Raw genomic sequence first — 19436 nt, forward strand, 5'->3', positions numbered from 1 at the left:
TAAACTTTGATTTGCAGTAGTGTTAGTGCTTTTTTAAGTATCCAGATGTTTTGATAGGAGCAGATTGGCTTTGACAGATTTTACGCAAAAGACAGGTTACACAGAAAATAGAGCAGACTATAAATAAAAAACTTCCAAGTTAAAAAAAATAAGACATTGATGAACTGCTTGCATTGCAAATTGTCCTTTTAAGACATTTTCATTGCACTGAATATTTAAAATCTGCTTTTCTGCCTTTTTTTTTTTATATTTAAATAAACTCTTTTTAGGGAGAAACTCAAAGCAATAAAGGAATAATGAGCTTTAAGTATTGATTAATTTTATATGAGGTCATAAAAGCATGTGTGAGTTTGTGCATCAGGTTGTGTGGTAATAACTGGGTGTGCGTGCAGGCACAAATGCACTAAGGTGTGGTTGTGGCTTCGCTTTATGGCAACAGAGGCTGATGGGTGAACAGATGTAGCCTTCAGTACTGGTTTAGACCCAAGTCTGGCTGCTCTACATCTGAAAGAGGAAGTGTGTGTTTGCGTGTGTGTGTGGGGGGGCCTGCTGTGCCAATCTGTTCTCATTAGCGTTTACTCGCCCCCTCCAAACATGTACCGACATGCACGTCAACTGCTGGAGTCGGGAGCGTATAGCTGTTTGTTCGCACCAGGCCTGTGGCTGCACGCAGCCCACGCCAGCTCCGGCCCAGCTCCCTAATCCACCGAGACCTGCATCTTTCTGGATTGTCAGTCACCGCACACAAGATATTTGAAAGATTTTGCATTTTGCCTTCAGATCCCTGCCAAATATCCACAAGAAAAAGGAGTCGAACCTGAAGAACGCTGCAGTTTCAAGCATAAAAGCCTTTTGTAAGCCAAAGATAAATAAGAGTCAAGCCTCAATTTCAGACTTGTCTTTTCAGGCAGCACTGGCTTAATTGCGCTCAACACACTCTTTAGATTTAAAAAGTTTGTAACCCTCTCTTATCTGATACCCAGAACTAATCATTTCATTTATGGAGATTACTGACAGTTCTGCATGGTGCTCTAATAAGCACTGAGGTTACTGTAGGAACTAGATTTGGGTGAAAGGAAAGCTACAGAAGTGGAAGATTTTTACTCTCACTGGAACATTTATGCATTATTTGCCCATTGGTAAGCTGAAATTTATTACAAAATAACAGCAAAATGCTCACAAATTTGATCAGATTCATTGAAAAAACGTTCAAAGCAATCACAAAAACAAACCTGGAGATCCAGGAAGGACTGAGCCTCCACCGAGCAGCGGTGCTCAGATACAATCTTTAACTGCTTACGCTGGAGCTCAATACTGTTTGACCCTTTGACCTGTGGAGTTGGCACTCATCAGTGGCCATTCACAAAATCTCTGGTGTTCTTTGATTCGCCCTCTCTTCTTCTTCTTCTCCTTAAAATCTCCCCAACCTCGCCGAATGGCTCTGTCTTTTGAGAAGCTGTGATCTGCCACGTTCCATATTAACATATTGCTGTCAGTCAGGGCCCCCCTCCGCCTGCACATCCTCTAATGTTATTGAAGAGAGAAAGATCAGAGGGGCAGGCGTATCCCCACACTCCATCAGAAGTGTGTGTGTGTGTGTGTGTGTGTGTGTGTGTGTCTGGCCGGCTGGCAGGAAGTGGGGGCTGCTGCCTTTGATGGCCGCACTCTCTCAGATGTGTCATTGCTACAGACGGCGGCTCGCCTGACATGCCGCGTCTCTGCTCGTTGGGCTTTCACCGCTGAGAAACAACAGCCCTAAACGCACACACTCAGAGAGGATACACACAATTATTCTCCCCCCCCCCCCCAAAAAAAAAAGTGTCTTCACACCAGGACGGACACATCCACCCACCCCCCCCCAACCAAAGCTGCACGGGCCGTTCCACCTTTCCACTTTACTGTCAGTGATAATCGGTTGTGGCGTGTGACCGTGCCGGGCTCTTTGTCTATTGGTCGCGCCTGTCATGCAGCCGGTGAGGTGTGTGCGCACGTGCGTGTGCGCACGTGCACGTGCGCCGCCGTGCTCCGGCCGCGCTGCAGAATTGCAGGGAGGCTCCGGTTACATTGTTATTCTAAACAGGGTGTTTTCAGCTGCTCGTCCTCGCAGTCATTCAGCGGAGCGATCTGTCAGTTCGCTCCCCTCCCTCCTCTTCCCCCCAGGGACCAAACTGTGAACTTAACACACTCGGCTCTGATGACTTCCCTGATGGTGCGAAAAACAGCCAACTCTACAGCTGTAATGTTATTGCTGGAGTGGCTTGAATGTTGCATTGTTCTTCTGGTTTAAATTGTGTGTGTGTGTGCACATGTGTGTTTCGGTGTGTGTGTTGCATATTCAGAGGCGAGGGAGGGGAGTGTGAGTGTGTATGTCACTATTCCAATCTCTTCCCGGTAACCCGCAAAATGCCAGGGTGGGGTGAGGGTGTGTTTTTGTGTGTTTCTCTGTGAGAGTGTGTGTGGCGGTTGAGGTCGGTGGGGGGGCGTTGTTGAGGTCTAGATGAAAGTGGAAAAGCAGAGGAGGAAACCAAATAATCGGGAGGGTGAGGGAGGTGAGGCTGGGAGCAAACGAAAGCAAAAGACTGTGTGTTTGCGTGTGTGTGTGTGTGTGTGTGTGTGTGAGAGAGAGAGAGAGGGGGAAAAAAAGGGGGCAGGCGTTCTTAAAACACTGTGGAGTCCAGATCAGAAATAAAACATAAAAAAGAGGAGAAGAAGGAGGAGGAGGAAGGAAAAAGGGAGGAGGGAGTGTGCTCGAGTGTGCGGATCCTATGAAGTGAACGCAGCCGGGGAGTAAATTGTGCGAGCCCAGAGAGCTCAGCTCTGCATGTTCGAGCTGGCACTTTTGATTTAGACAGATTTTTTTTTTTTCCTGCCTCAAGATCTTTTTTTCCGCCCCTCCTGGTTTATTATCAGCTAAGACAAAGGCAGGAGAAAAGAGCTAAAGAGAGAGAGACACAGTGAGAGAGAGACATAGAGAGACGCACAGTGAATAGATGTTGCGCAGCTGACAGCAGAGGAAGCGGCACAGAGAGTTTCCAGCCATCGCGCTCCCCGACCGCAGCCTTTTCTTCCTGGGAGATTAAAAACAGAAAGGACAAAAGCGTTCCACACCCCCACCCCACCGCACCCACCCCCTCCCCTGCCTTCTGCAACCCGCTACCATCCGATCACCAGCCTGCAGGTCGCTGTGTGTGTGTGCACGCATAAGGACGCCGCGGGTGTGTGGTGCTGTTCTCCCAGCCCTCAAAGGCATGGACTGAAGATGATGCAGCCGGGGGCTTAGTGAGAGCTCGCTCCGCAAAAACCCCTTCCCCTCGCCAACAGGGCCACAGCAAGAGGAGCAACTCCGGGGGAGGGGGGAGGGGGGTTGAAGGAGTAAAGGAGGAGGAGAAGAAGAGGAGGGGGTTTACCCTCCTTGGATTATTGCAGAGGGTCTTCCACTTCCCTTTTTTGTATTTTTTTGTGCTTTTTTTCCTCCTCCGCTCGCCTCAATCATCTTCTGTTTTTGCTACGATGCGTATTTTTTAAGCCGAAGAATGTGGAGACAACATTTTCCAGGCAAGCAGCATGTTTCCTGTTTTCTTTTCTGGATGTCTAATAAAGTCTGGCATGTGGGAGGTGGGAGGGAGGTAGGTGGATGGGGAGCGGTGGTGGTGGTGGTGGGGGGGGGCGAGGATAAGAGGAGGGGAGAAGAGTGAGCGAGTGTGGGTGTGTTGTGGAGTCGGTGAGGTAGGCGAGGAGTCCAACAGTGTTGTCATTTTGAGGTCCGCCCGTCCTGCGCTGCTTTGCTCCGTGGTTTTCGCTTCCTCTGCGGTCTCGGGCTCCGGGCGCGCTCTGTAGCTCGGGGCAACGCCGAAGAATAAAAGAGCGGGAACAAGAGAGAGGGAGGGGAGGGGAGGGGAGGGGAGGTCCGGCGTGGTTGTGCCATGGATGCTGTTGACACCCGCTTTTGTCCCGTGGTGGAGTGCGAGCCCGGCCCGCCCATGCGCACAGAGGGTACCATTTAAAACAGGCGTGCGCTCATTTTCTTGGCAGGGGATGGATTGGCGTGGCGGGCAGCCGGGTGGTGACAGGGGTGGGGCACTGGCAGCGCAGGACAAGTGGCCTTTGTGTGCTACTTTTCGGGAAGTGAAGGGAGGGAAGGGCAGGGAGGAGGCTGCCAACAAAGGGTGCTTATACCCACCCACCCACCCACCCCCCTTCACCCGCATCACCCACTCTCTTCAAAAACTACAACTCATGCAGTGACCTCGTGCTGTCACAGGCAGATGAAGGGATTGTGTGCGTGCGTGTGTGTGTGTGTGTGTAAGAGGGAGGAAAGTAGTAAATGAGTAATACAGCCTCAGTAAACCAGAAGTACAGACTCTGGCATGGTGCCATATGAGCAGGGAGGAAACTCCAGCAAGGAAAACAAAGCGTTGTGTGACCCAACGGCACATCTGTGCATTATGCCAAGCTCCTCCGTTACTCCACAGGCAGGCTGCTGGCAGCCCGCCAAGCCGGTGTGTGGGTTCCTTTCCATTTGTTGCCACATCCATGCAAGTGCGTTCCTGTTGTGTCCGTGTTTTCACGCAGATTTCACTTTGCCTTTGCAACTTGTGCCTGTGTAAGTGCACACGATTGCACACGAGTAGGGTTTGGTAGCACTTCTTGGGGTATGAATTTCTAAGTTTCTGAGTCGCTAAAGTTGCTCTAGCTTCCTTACTTGTGCACACCTTGTTTCTCTACTTGCTCCAAATCCTGAAACCTAATGAAACTGACAGAATGCTATAAGCCGGATCGTTTCACCAGAGGTAACTCACCACTTGCTCGACTGCAAAATCACACAGTTTACTCACAAATACACAGCGATGCCAGTGGGTTTTTTTTTTTTCTTTCTTTAACAAATTATCGTCGGCTGAGCACAGATGCCAAATTGCAGAGAGCACATTAGCCAGACAACAGCCAAGTTTTAGTTTGGCCTTTGAGCAACTTATTTGGAGAATTATCATTGATTAGCTACAGCTGATAAAAATCAGCTGCCAGCGACATTTTCCATTTCAGTTGGCAAAAAAATCTGCGTTCAGTGGCGATTTGTTCTGAGGAGCCTGAGACCTGAATGTTGTGTAGATTCCTCTTTGCTAATAAAAAGGATCACAATTAGATTTGTTAGAGAATTAAGCCAACATGGATCCAAAGAGGAACTAGGCTACAACCAAACCCCGCACACAAAGCGCACAGGCCACACATGACAGCCCCACTCGGCCCTCGGTGGGCTTGTCCCTCCACCGCACGCGGCCTCTTCCTGTGTGACTGGCTGCATGCGTTAACCAGGGGATGTGGGTCATGTTTCAGCACAGTGCTGCTCACGGTGGCACAGTAAATGGCCGTAGCTGCTGGCGGTCAGCAGCAGCAGCGGCAGCCCCCACCCACCCATGCAGCCAAGAAGGAGCCACCTGCAGCAACAACAGCAGCGTGGGGTTGCTAGGTAACCGATGGCAGCAGATGATGATAACATGGAGGAGGGCTCGTCTGGTCTCCCATTACCACTAAAGTGACTTCTGTTGCTTTTTTCCTCGGTGCATTTTCCTGACCACAGAACAACTGCGTTTCCCTCTTCCCCTCTGGTCCCTCTTCCCCTCACGGAGGCAACATAACACCAGCGGCGGAGGCCAGCGGTAGGAAGAAACTCCCAGCTCCCTTCCCCACATAATGGAAACTCTGGCCTCATCTCCCGGTGCGCCGCTCTGCTGCGTCCTGCTGCCAGACTCTGACTAAGTGTTGCTGGCTCGGGAGCCGCAGCCTCCAGCCGGGGCCGAGCTCGGGTTCCACAAGTATTCGTCTACAGGAATGATTAGAATTAAAGCATCGATGGCTGAGAGAGATCGAGCAAAATAAGTCTGATCTCACAAATGCTAGTAATCTACGTCAAGTGGTTCTAAGCCTCCGCCTTTTCACCGGAGACCTAGATTTCCAAAATACTTTTCTTTGTGACCCAGTTCTCATCTTTTGACGACTGTTGTGCGTTCTAATTGAGAAAAATGTTCTGTTTTTAGGCGGCTAACTGAGCTCACCGCCTTTTATTGCAGGGACTTGAAAAGATTTTAGTAACACATTATCTAGCAGCTATGGATGTAATTTCAAGGTCCGTTTTCATCATCGTGAAATAGTTTTTTTTTTTTTTCTTTTAGCTTTTATGAAGTCGAGAGGATTCCTTTCTAAATTTTCGTGTGGTGCTTTTATGCCGTCACATGTGCGCAGCTGTCACCAAAGAGTGATTCAAGGTCGTTCTTGCATCATTGCAGCTGAGGAGGCAGAGGGGATGAATAAAGATCAGTGGGATGTGGCTGATTTAGGACGGGGATCTGACGAGTGACAACAGTTACTCAATTAATAGTTTAATTAAATAAGATCTCATTTGTGAAAAGCTTTCTGATTATCGATCGGATAATCAGGGATTTCTTGAAAGGTTGTTTCGTTGCTGTGTTTTGACATTTTAAAATCCATTAAGTGAATTTTTTGCATGCATTTACTTCGAACATCAATGTCTTCAAAGTATTTTCACAAAGGCTGCAAATATTATTCAAATTTGCAGCTGTAGCAAATGCGCGTCACCGCAGGTACGAATAGTTTTGGTGTTAAATATTTGCATTGCTGCATCTGATAGTAAAGTACAGCACAGAGAAGACCCAGCAGGCGATGTGTGTGTGTGTGCGTGCGTGCGTGCGTGCGTGCACGTGTGTTACATGCATTTACTGCTTTGGCAGGTAAACCAACGACAGCAGCTACCTCCCTCAGCGAAAATGTTCTCGTCCCAAATCATCTCACACACACACACACACACACACACACACACACACACACACACACACACACACACACACACTCTGACAAACACGCGCACACACATTCGCAGCCTGGCAACAGTTTAGCAACAAGCAGAGGAAGTGAGAACACAGAGGAAAGGAAATGAGGGGGATTAATTAATGGGGGAGGGAAATTAAGAGCACTCTGCCTCCTGTGGTTCTGACGTGACCCCCCCCCCCAACACTCCACAGCCCCCTACCCTCACTGTGCGCATTTGCTGACATTTGACGCGCCGTATGTGAGTATATGTCCTCCTCTAGTCTCGGCTCGATCTGCGGCTCAGTTTGAATCTCCGGGTGTCTGTAGTCAGACAGCTCGCGGCTGCTGTAGACCAGGCGGCGGCACAGGAGCCCGCGGAGAACATGGCAGACCTCCTGAACACCCTGTTTTATTCCTGCACGTCGCAGCTGAACGAGCTGTTACGGCACTGTGGAAACAAGAGGTTGTTTGTCACGGTGGAGGTGAGTTTCCATGCAAAGCGGTAGAGAATCTGTGTTTGATACTTAAAGGTGTGGGGAGAGTGTGACCCTGCAAGGAGTTAAATCCCCAAATTTTGAATCAACACCACAATCATTATCATTTATTCACAATATTAATGCAGGTTTTTGGCTATAACATTTTAAACTGCAACATGTTGCTCATTTAAACAGTCCATAGGAATAGATGATGAATGTCACAGATGTATGAGAACTGGGTGTTTGCGGTATTGTGCAGCTGACAGACCCACTGGTTCTGGTTAAGACTGGTTTGATGTACATGCTGTCAGTGTACCACAGTGGGAGTGTTGCCTGTCACCTCCCTGCTTCCCCTGCCCGAATACATCATCTCCTCTCCATCAAAATCAGCGGAGTGAGAATCAATCTGTCACACAGGAGGATGCACGTACACAAATACACACTCCGGCTCCGAGACAGACAGAGCGAGCGGGAAGGAGAGAAAATGATAGAAAAGGGGGAGAATGAATGATGGTCGGGGTGAAAGGATGACAGAGAAAGTGGGGGCAGTGATTACAAAGAGACAGCTGAGGAATGATGGCAGAGGTGGGGAAGGGATTTACGTGAAAACAGAGATAAAGGAAGGAGAAGCAGATATACATGGCGAGCAAACAGATACAGAGCTAGACGTTGACAGAGAGGAGGAGCTGTCAGAAGATACGAAGATAAGAAGTACGGGGAGAGATGTGGAAAATGCAACTGTGCAGACGAAGTGGTGAAATGTAACGGTGAGAAGAGTCGGCGAGAGGCAGATTGAAAGAGCAAGAGATTGAAAGGTCAGAGAGAAACCCAGCAGATGATTCATGGAGTTCAGCCTGTCGAACTTTTGCCGGAGGGGTTCGGCACTGCCTGACGGCCTTTCCTCTCCCCAACTGCCTCACCCTCAGCTCCTCTCACCTGCACGCCCGCTGCTGTCTATAATCTGTATAAGCCAGTAACTAGTGGCTTAAATGAGGCAGGGAGGAGGTTACAGGTGTTGTGGGTCTTTTCTGTGAGTCAAGGACAGCCTTGCATGCTGCAAACCTGCAATGCCACGATCAATATTTTTTGTATTACCTTTGAATCAAATGCCTGAGTAATGAAAGCGGTTGCTCGTGCTGCTGCAGTCCATCAAGTCTGCAGCCATCTGCAGATTTTTAGCTCATGTTTTGGCTTTAATGCACATTTATTATTGAGTCTGTGCAAATAAAAGCTCTTATTAGCTCACTGTGCATCACCTGCACAGCAGTGTCATAGTTAGCAACTAGCTGGTGAAATTAGCATCTAGCACCTAAAGAGCCTGATATGTCTTCTCAATGGTTGGTGGAGACCAAAGTGGTGAATATTGGACTTGTATTCATCAGGTGGACAGAAGCACGACTCCAAATAAAAGCTTACGTTAAGCTATGCATGCTGGGAGTATTTGTTAACACAACAGTCATAGCAGCTTTTTCATCTGTCAGATACTTTAGATGCTTTTCTGCCCCCTAGTGGTCATTAATAAATGCAGCTTTAAGTTGGAAAAACATGAGCTGAGATGCAAACCCACAAATTAAGCTGATAAATACTGTGGGGCTGAAGTATTATTGATTCATCAGTGTGTTACTTCTACATTGAATTGATCAATTATTTAGCCTATAAAATGTCAGAAAATAGTGCAGTGAAGTAAATAATCCTCATTTAAGATGGGAAAAATCGTGAATGTTTAATGTTTTGGATGATTAATGGCTAACAATTCTGTCCATCAATTAATCAGCTTATAATTTCAGCACTTGTGTATAGGTGTGATCCATCTCCGCTGTGGTCAGGCGCTAAATGCCCGAGTGCGCTCTCTCACACCCTCTCCAGTTTGGTGTAATGGACTCCACCGCCCAGCTCCCTCCATTAATATTCAACGTGCTGTCAGTTGCAGATGTGGCACAGACAGCCGAGTCGCCACGGCTCACCCTTCCCGCCGTCATGTCACCTGTCTTGGACGGGGAGTGTGATAAGTAGGCACAGAAGCAGTGATGGTGGTTGGTGGCGGCTTTGGTTGGGGGGGGGGGGGGGGGGGGGCGTCTGTCTGTCTGTCAGGAGAGAAAACCCGTCCTCTGCCCTTTGCACCGAGAGTGTGAGGAGGGTACGGGCGTTTGCGCCTTCGACCTCGACGTGGCTCAGATGCCAGCGGCGCCAAAAATAAAGTGCATCAGAGCTGGCAGCCGACGCCTGTTCGGTGATCACAATAGGCGGGTGGCATGAGGAGATGACACCTCCACGGCGGTCCTCCCTCCACCCTGAGAGGCTGGACTGCTCGCTCTCTGTCAGCCGGCCTTTTCCGACGTCTCTCCCTCCTGTCGTTTATGCGCCTTCTCCTTTCATCCTCCTCTTCTTCTCTGATATGTCTCTTGGGAGCTCTTTAAGCTAACAGGCGGTGTTTAGTCCGTTTTTATGCGGCTCGTTTTACATTTTAATTTCACTCCTCTCCGTCTCGCTGTTCCTCCTGCCTCCCCGTCCCACCGGTTTGTTTTCCCTCTTCATCTGTGCAATGGCCACACACAACTTTCTCGCTCTTAAATCTCCTAATCTCACCTTTATCTGCCCTAATCAGCCTCCTCTGCTGCAGTAATCCCACAGAGCATGTCCCTAATGAGCCCTCTCCACCTCTACTCTCGTTCCCCTCCCTCCGCCCTGCTCCTTATCTCCACCCTGGAGTCTGACGTCATCCTAATCTTCGGGATAACTTTTAAGATGCGCTCACACATGCACAGAGTGAGGTCACACTTAAGCATGCAGATGCGGATCTTGGCAGTAAAACATGAGATAAGAAAGTGATGTCATGAAGTCGCAGCAGGGGATCCGTGGGGGATCTTGTTGTTTTAGATCTTTAGAGTGATTTTTGGCCTTAGGCAGATCCGTAGCTGCTGAGCCAGAGTGAAGATCACGACCTGTGCAGTGTCAGGGCGCTGGTACTCAGAGGGGAACAGTTGCTCTCCAGCTCGGGTCCATCCATCCGCTGGCTGGCTTCAGAGCAGCATGCAGCATGAATATTGATGCCCCTCACTTGTTAACATTGTATGAAGCAGGACTCGTAATTGTCTGTCTTCTCGGCGCGACACGTCTTCTTCAGTGGGATGTGTGAGAAGGTCGGCCCACCGGGGAGCTCGGCTCCTCACGGCTCTCTTCACTTCAAGTGAGAGAAGTGGCGAGGGGGAAGGAGAGAGAGCGGAGCGCAGACAAAACCAGAATTGCGACACGCACTTTGTCAAGTGCGCTGAAGTGCAGTTGTGAGTTGGCTGTGGGTTTGTTTCAGGCTTGTAGCGTTTTTTTCTAACGCTCTCCATTTCAATGATACATGGCTCTTTTGAGGCAGGGCAGCACTGAAACTCATTTCTAAAGGTTTAGCTTGCAGTTTCTCTCTGTTTTTTTTTTTTTTTTCATCCTCTGCTCCACAGCTGCTGGTTCCACTCACACTGAGGCAAACGTCGAATCCTCTCCCTCGAACTGAGAAATGAGAACAACCAGAGTGTGTCCGTGTCAGTGTTGTCATACGGACACGAGGGACTGTATTCCTCTTTCTACGATAGAGTGCGTGTGTGTGTGTGCACCTGCAGAGAGTATGTATGTATTCTTATCCACTTTCCTTCGCATGCGTTGGTGAGGGTTTGTGCGTGTGATGTAAGTGTTTTGGAGCCATGAGATCGACAGGATTCCTGTAAGTGAGGCTGCGGTCTAATCCAGTCTTGAGTAGGTACATTGATTTATTGAGCAACGCTCGGTAGTTCAGAGAATCTCTGTTTCCTGCTGTATGCTAATCGGCACACACAAGTTCACTGACGCAAACACACACACACACACACACACACACACACACACACACACACACACACACACACACACATACACAAGTTATTGTCACCTAAGTCTTTTTATTTTTCATGGAAATGGTGATAAATTGACTCCAGCTGGCGGAAGCGTGTCAGTTGCTGATTCTTGGTCTATTAAATTGGACAGTGAGTGTTTCTACCAGTAAAAGAGTGTGTGTGTGTGTGTGTGTGTGTGTGTGTGTGTGTGTGTGTGTGTGTGTGTGTGTGTGTGTGTGTGTTCAATACTGTTTGTGATTGCCTTTCCCGACTTGTGCATATCATATTGTATCACTCAGACCTCGTGGTGTCTAGCCATGCAGATTGTTTTGGGATAACCATCCCTGACACTTACATCAGCACCCAGCAACAACAAAAAACAGCAGCGTGTTTTTGCTGAAGGACAAATCAAGTCACGCAATATCAGAATCTCAGGAATTATCTGCAGCTCAGGGGTAAGAAATGTAGGGTGTAAGGGCTTCGACCTATTCTCTTACACCTAAAATAATCTTGCTCGCTTTCTCCGTCTGTCTCCAGGTATTCGGCCCCAAATCATGAACGGGCCAATGCATCCGCGCCCCCTGGTGGCGCTGCTGGACGGGCGCGACTGCACCGTGGAGATGCCCATCCTTAAAGACTTGGCTACTGTCGCCTTCTGTGACGCCCAGTCCACGCAGGAGATACACGAGAAGGTAGAAAAGTTCGCACACACTTCACTTTCCCACTGCTCCACCTCACGGCAGGAGGAGGTGGATGCAGAGATGGAGGGCGTCACTCACTCACGTCTGCCTCTTTGTTTTCCTATCACAGAGCTGATATGTGAAGCACGTTATATTGGCTCCATACGCACTTGCCAGTTAAAATATAGTGGCTTCATTATGATTTAATGTCACTTTGTGCCACAGAGTGCAGTGCCTATATCAGTGCCTTTGTTCTAATAGAGAGTCTTGTATGTCGGGGATGCAGTGTAATTACATTGGCTTGTAAAGGCTCTTTATTGCTTTTTATGCAGCGCCGTGGCTGCAAAACAATATATGGCTACTGAAATGGGTAACACCAAAGTGCTATCTCTCCATCTGCAGACGGAGTGAGAGCCGCTACATCTTTCCTCTCGCTGTTTTTATGAAAATGGGACATATTAAAAACCGAGCATTTGCATAGAGATCAATTCAATCAAAGACCTTGGGCGGCGAGGAGAAGGAGGGGCGGGTAGCTTTTTGTTTGTTTTAACACTGCCTTATCAGGAGAAACATGATTGTAATGTTCACCTCGCCAGCATATTCAGCAGTTCACAGTAATAACTTGCAGTCGAGATACCCAGAGGGGAGGTGTAGATTGAAAATGTCCAATCTCTTCTTTCTGCGGCATGGATGCGGAGATGCTGCGCTGATAACTCAGTTTCAGTATGATGTTGTCAGGCCAGACACCAGCTGCTGCACTCTCGTCCATCCACACCGGAAAACACAGAAACTCACAGGAGAGACTTGTCAGGTGTGGAATATGGAAGCGGCCCGAGGTTATGTCAGGTCCTCTAGCGAGTAATCCCTTATTTCTCAGGCGATTGGGGGATGATGAAACACGCGGGCCAGGACTGATCAAAATGGAGTTACAATACCACTTCAGTGAGACCAGATCCTGCACGCAGCACCTGCGCTCCTGCATCATCATCCAAGGTCGATGATCCCGAGTCTTTCTCAGAGTCACATGAGGCTTTTAAAAGTTGGATGATGGCCTTTATGGCACAGAGTCAGCACTGGCCCATCGCATTGTACACTGCTTCAGATTAGGCCTGCAGCAACTGACGACTGTTTACTGAATCAGATGATCTACTGATGTTCTGTTTTAAGATTTTAAATAAATGAATAAATAGAATAAAAATACACTAAGAATTAAGATAAGATGGAGCTCTCAGTGCAATGAAGCAAGCGTAACAGTTAGGTTAGCACAAAGTCTGGCAGCAGCTTGCCTGGCTGCGCCCGGCACGTACAACCCTCTGTTAAAACCACAACATATCATTTTACCCTTCAGTTATTGTGGACAGGCGAGCTGCTTCCCACTGTTTCCAGTATGCACTCGAAGTTCGCTAACCGTCTGCTAGCGGTAGCCTCATATTTACCGTGCAGACATGAGAGCGGTGTCAGTCTCATGTAACTCAGCAAGAAAGCGATTAAGAGTATTTCACAAAATGTCAAATCTTTCATGCTCTCCATGGTATGCAGCTGTTTTTTTTTTTATAATTTAAGCTTTACTTTGCACAAGGAATGTCTTTTATTAAAGCTCACATCTCTGCTGCACGGCTGAAATGGATTTAATCAATAAAGGATCATAGCTTTCTCCTGACAACATCCTCCACATTGTTGTGATTGTTGTTCTGCAGCGTTTAAGGCTTTTTTCTCTGTTGTTTTATGTTGTCATCAAGGCTTTTAGAAGTGCTAAATGCTTAACAGTGACATTTTGAGCAGCCAGGTGGAGAAAGTCTGTTCTCAGTGTTACAACCACATCTCATCCAGTGCACACTGCTCACCAGTGGGATGACCTCATAACCATAAAATCTGCCCCAGTAAGACAGAGTCAAACACACGCACACAAACTGTACAGCGGATCACCTAAATCTAAAAATTTCTCCGAAGGGGAGGCCTCGCTGACGTGTCGGAAAAGCCCAGGCATCGTCCGAAATGATAGACGCAGTAAGGTTTGGCTGCAGTGGAGAGGGGGCTGTAGACCAGGTCAGAGTTTCCATTAAAATAAACTGCAATCAGAGTAAATCTCCCCTAAAAAAAAAAGCCTCTTTGCACACACTCCTGCTCCAACCCAAAAACAGCACCAGACCTTCAGGCTCAGTCCAGAGGGAGAGCGTGTGTGCTTGTCTGTGTGTTTGCATTTTTTTTGTGCGCTTTAACCTTGAACTAGTATCTGGAAGGCCTGTCCGGGACGCGGCTGTAATAAAAGCAGTATGGAAATTCAGAGCTAATCTGCTAATCACAGGAAAGCTAATGCAGTTTGGCTGGAGAGCCATTATTTAGGCGCTGACAGGGGCTGCGGCTGATACTGAGGGGGAATAGTTTAGATCCACATCAGACTGCATCACAAGCCGGGTCACCTTGTCCATGTCAAGTGGCGGAGGGATTAGCGTTTCACAGCGACGCCCCCCCGAGGTGACTGAATTAGACTTTTCTTTTCAGCCCGAGGTGTTTGACTCAAGTGCATTTTTAATTTTCTGCACCGAGAGGGTCTTTGGCTGTTTTTTTAGCGGGAGATCTCAAAAACCTGTTAAGAGATTTGGATTAGATGTGGATGAAAGTTGGGTCATGAAGCGAGGATCAAGTGGGTTGATTTCAACAGCGCCACCATGTGCCTAAACGCAATAGATTCAGTTTAAAACAGAATAATACGGGATGTTTAGAGCTGCAATGATTAATAGATTGATTGTCAACTGTTAAATATACTATTAAATCACCATTTGAGTGATTTTTTTTCTTCTTTTTTAAAGAAGAAAAAGTCAAAATTCTCTGATTTCAGCTTCTTAAATGTGAATATTTTCTGGTTTCTTTGCACTTCTGTGAGAGTAAACTGAATTTTTGGGTTGTGGGCAAACAAAACTTTTTCTTGATCAAGCTAATCGATTGATTCTGAAAATGATCGTGGGCTGCAGCCACGGTGCTGTTTCTCCTTTCAGGTTGGTGACATAATTGGGGTTGCGCTGAGATCATACATTTGGCTCGGAGACGCACTTTCTGTTCTCACTTTGCCAACTTGTAGCCACAACACATCTCAAGCTGACTCAAATCGAGGCAAATTTATTTATACAACCCATAATTGCAGGTTTGTGTCAGTGTGCACAATACATCACAATTTCACTTTCTTAGACCCTCGCTCTGATTTAGGGAAACTCATCCAGGACTGCTGCAAGTACATTAAACACTTAAGAACCCGATGCTTTCTCATCTTCTTGGTGTGTAGGTGTGTCTTGATGCTGTCATGCATTATATTCTTCATCTCTTTTAACGACCGCACATGCTGTCACACCTTAACGTTCATCCTGGGACCAGCAGCTGCCCTGACCTCTCTGTGCACATCTTCTGTCCATAAACACCTCCGGGGTCTGGCTGTCTGTAAAAGGAGTCTGTGTCAGTGCTCCTGGTGGCCATGTGACGCCTGTAGCTCCGTCTGAAGTCACGGCAGATGTGGTTTTCATGGCTCCTCTGGAGGGAATGTGATCTTGTGACTGTCATGAGGACCTCAGCTGGACCAATGTTGCATGAATGAACGGTCAACAAAAGAGAAATCATTTTGTCGATGTGTGTCTGCAGGTGCTCAACGAGGCCGTGGGGGCCATGATGTACCACACCATCACCCTGACCAGAGAGGACCTGGAAAAGTTCAAAGCTCTGCGAATCATCATCCGCATCGGCAGCGGCTACGACAACATCGACATCAAGGCTGCTGGAGAGCTGGGTACGAGCTCCCGAATGAGTGTTTTATGTGCATTTTTCTGTTGAACGCTCAGAGATTTTTGTTTTCATGTCTGAGGACGATCTTAGCAGACTTTTGTTGCTTTGAAGTTTACCTCATGCCACCTTGTATTGATTTGTTTCATGGGGAGTAGTTCGGATCGCTGTTTGTTGCTTCATTAGTCAGACGTGAAACCTCTGGCGCCTGTGATCAGATTTAGGTGAATTTTGGGGGGGTGATTCAGCACGCCACTGCAGTGTGGCGTTTGGAAAATGGTGGTGATCCGGCCAAAGTGGGCGCCGTATTTATAGGTGAGAAACAAGATCACACAGCCAATTGTGGTTTTCCCAAAAGGGCTGCTTCCTGTTTACTGTTTCCTCCGTTTTTTGCTGTATGGATATTCAGAACGGGATCAAAGAGTGAATTAAAGAGTCAGATGAATGCTGGACATCCCACTGTGAGCCAGAATGTTCAAAGAGACAGAAAGGGAAAGACAGAGAGAGAGAGAGAGGAGAGTTCAGTCTTCTCTCTGAACCACCACCCGGGCTCATATCAGCAGGCTGGTGGCTCAAACAGCCCTTACAGTTGACAAAGCTGCCATTTCCCTGCCAATGCGAGATACTGTGTCTAACTGCCACCCACTCACCGAAGGCGCGCTCTGCCTCGCAACGCAGGAGTCAAAAGCTATCGTGCCTGGAGAAGGCGGCGCTGATATGACGGCTGCTCTCAGGAAGAAGAAAAGGGGCCATTGATTGAGCGGGCTCTGGCTATTTTTTGCCGCCCAGAGACGACTGCGCTGTTACTCCGAGATACAGAGCGGGATGAGGACGTTAGAGGAGGACGAGGGCAGGCAGAAGCGCTTAAGTGTCGATAATGAGAATCTTTGTGTTGTCGGAGGATAGGCGAGGTAATACCGCAAGGTCAGAGCTTTGAATTCCCTGAAGGCAACAAAATAATTCGACTGGAGGAGATCCTGACAGAAAGTGCCTTAAAACTTGCTTCATTGTGCACAAAACTTAAGCTACTGCAGTAATTCAGTGTGTCTTATCTTGACATGCAGTGGGATCGCATTACCACGATACGATCAGCATTGCCTAAGTTAGTGATTTTAGGAAAACTGCAATTAAAAATCACCAAAATTATTTATTTAAGTTTGTGCAACTTTTGTCTCTTTCGGCTTAGCTCCAGAGGAGTGACATGCAGCATCAATCTGATGGTTTGCCATCAGGTGATACATATTGATGTGAATCAATAAACCAAATGTATCTCTTCCTTTACTCATATCTTCATTCTCATGATGATATGTTTCCAGTGAAGTAAGAGCCAGTATCTTTAACTGGTCATACTGTAATTAAACAGGACAAAACAGGGCAGTTTATGTTGGAAAAATACCATAATTATAATTATGATATTGATTTCAGACACATTTTAGCCCTGAGCTAGATTAATTAGCTGCTCTGTGTGTGCGTGCATGTGTGTGTGTGTTCCTTCTTCAGGCATCGCTGTGTGTAACATTCCCTCGGCAGCTGTGGAGGAGACGGCAGACTCCACCCTGTGCCACATCCTCAACCTTTACCGGCGAAACACCTGGCTCTACCAGGCTCTCCGGGAGGGCACGCGGGTCCAGAGCGTGGAGCAGATCCGCGAGGTGGCGTCCGGCGCCGCCCGCATCCGTGGCGAAACCTTGGGCCTCATCGGCTTCGGTTAGTGCGTTTCTTCTTCCTCTGCTGCTCTTTGTTTTTAGCTTCTTCCTCCGGCGTTTCTTCCTTTCCTCGCTCTTCCTCCTGTGTTTTCATATCCTCTTGCCGCTCAGCGTGCCTTCTGTTTTCCTGTCCTGATAAGGTTATTTTTCTCCCTCTGCCCGTCCCACAGATTATCTCAAGGTTGTCTGTTTCGCCTCCCTGCGGGCTGGCTTCCTTTTCTCCGCCACACTGTTCTCTCATCCCACCGCTCTAATGCTCACCATTATATCTCCATTATTCTCTCTTCTTCTGTTTTTCCACTCTTCTCTGTCACTGTTGTCCCTCGACACCTTGCTCTGCCATAATCAAGCCCCTCATGGTAGACTGCATTCTGCCTCTGTGTGTGTGTGTGTGTGTGTGTGTGTGTGTATGTTAATGTGTTTCCCCTCCCTGCACCTGTTTTAATAATGATTTTGTGTGTGTTTGTGCGTCACTCTGCTCTGTCTCAATATCAGTGGGCTGACAGAAGCTCTGTCTTCTCACAAGCCTTTCCAGAGTGCCACCTTATCTCTATGTCCATATACACTCCACACACACACACACACACACACACACACACCTACACACACACACACACACACACAAAACCTCCGCCCCCCTACAGGTCCCAGACAGCCTCCTCAACTTAATGTGCCCAAACAGCAGGTCCTGGCAGGGAGAACATCCCCCTCCACATCTCTCTCTCTCTCTCTCTCTTTGTCACCCAGTCCTCCCACCTCCGGCCTCCTCTCTCGCTCTTTCTGGCTCAAGCCGTCTCCAAAACAATGGCCATTGTCAGCGGGAGGTTGGGGAGAGCGAAGGCCTCCTGGTGTTTGTTTGTGGCACACACTGATGCAGCCAGCTGAAGCAAACCTCTGGCTCTGCGGCGACTCAGGAGCACTTTAAGCACCCGCCGTGCCAACCTGTGAGGCCCGTACACTCCTAAAAACAGTTATTTAAGAAGTCGTTCATTTATATTGATCTGGCTTCACTCCCTGGATTAGTTTCACGCCCAGCGATTCCCTTTCCTGCACATTTCTGCACAACTGATCACAGAATGATACTTTTAAAGGATGACGCTCTTGCCTGAGGAAATGCCGCCGTTCACTCCATCTTTCTGTCATCTTAAAGGAGGATTCAAAGGATGAGAGCAGCGAGGAGAACCAGTTGTTTTGCCTAATTCAAACTCCGCCTGATATTTATAAGGTGTAACAAATGTAATGACCTACTTCACTTGGTTTTCTTGCCATAGTTGTTCATATAATGCTGCAGAAAGCTCTCAGCATCAGCTAGCGTGGCTAAACAAACAGAAGAAGAGTAGAGAGGGGTGAAGATGAAGAAAACCACAATTTCATGAGACGCATGCAGAAAAAAGCAATAAAGCAGGAACATAACCAGTGAAAGAAATATAAAGACGATCCTGAAAAGTCACCTGAGCAGCGACGGTGATGCTCTTCCCACCTGGCGCTCCGATGTGAGAGCGAGAGGGTATTATAGATAATTCAGTATAAGTGTTTCATTTTTCAGTATTCATGTATTAAAATGAATGATTCTGTAGTTTAAACCTAACAATTAGCTTGATAAGCTGATCCTGCTAGCTTTTTTAAGCTTTCAGCTGTCATGACATGTATCAATAAAGGCGAATGTCTTAATTAATATCATTTCCAACCCCGTCGCCAAGCTCCATAGCTGCATTGTTGAGAACATCAGCAACATAATCTGTTCAGGAGAAATCCACAAGACCTCGACCAACAGTTTGTTTCACTGCCGCTGCACACATCAACACTGAATGGGCTGTTTTTACAAAGCGACATTGTTTCCTTCACGCTGGCCTTGACCAGTCACCACCACCAGGCCGGCAGAGTCGAGCGGATTTCACAAATCTTTGTGTTGTGGCTCCACACTTCAGCGTCGTCCTCGTCCTTCGACTGCGGATAAATGAGCAACACAAAGCAAAAGTCTGCCGCTGAGAGCGAGGGGTCGAACGTTCCGATCACCGTCTTTTAGTGGCATTGATCGGGGCGGGACTGTTCGGCGTGAGGCTCGGAGAAGCAGGAAGGAGACAAACTGCTCTGGATTCTCTGTATTAAAGCGAAAAAAAGACTTGT

The 19436-nt window shown here is 47.8% G+C and overlaps 1 protein-coding gene across 5 annotated transcripts in view; it reads left to right on the forward strand.

The window, feature by feature from the left end:
- The window catches only part of LOC139350170 (C-terminal-binding protein 2), a 92492-nt gene that overhangs the window by 63777 nt on the left and 9279 nt on the right, over nt 1-19436 (forward strand). For 4 of the 5 annotated variants that reach the window (XM_070991331.1, XM_070991330.1, XM_070991329.1 and 1 more), the window contains 3 exons: nt 11693-11847; nt 15466-15610; nt 17104-17310. In XM_070991331.1, coding sequence (XP_070847432.1) covers nt 11693-11847; nt 15466-15610; nt 17104-17310 — 507 coding nt within the window. Of the gene's footprint in view, nt 1-2510; nt 3556-11692; nt 11848-15465; nt 15611-17103; nt 17311-19436 lie in introns of those variants that run through there. The other variant, XM_070991333.1, reaches the window with a different exon arrangement.

The sequence above is a fragment of the Chaetodon trifascialis genome, chromosome 21, assembly GCF_039877785.1.
Source record: "Chaetodon trifascialis isolate fChaTrf1 chromosome 21, fChaTrf1.hap1, whole genome shotgun sequence".
NCBI lineage: Eukaryota > Metazoa > Chordata > Actinopteri > Chaetodontiformes > Chaetodontidae > Chaetodon > Chaetodon trifascialis.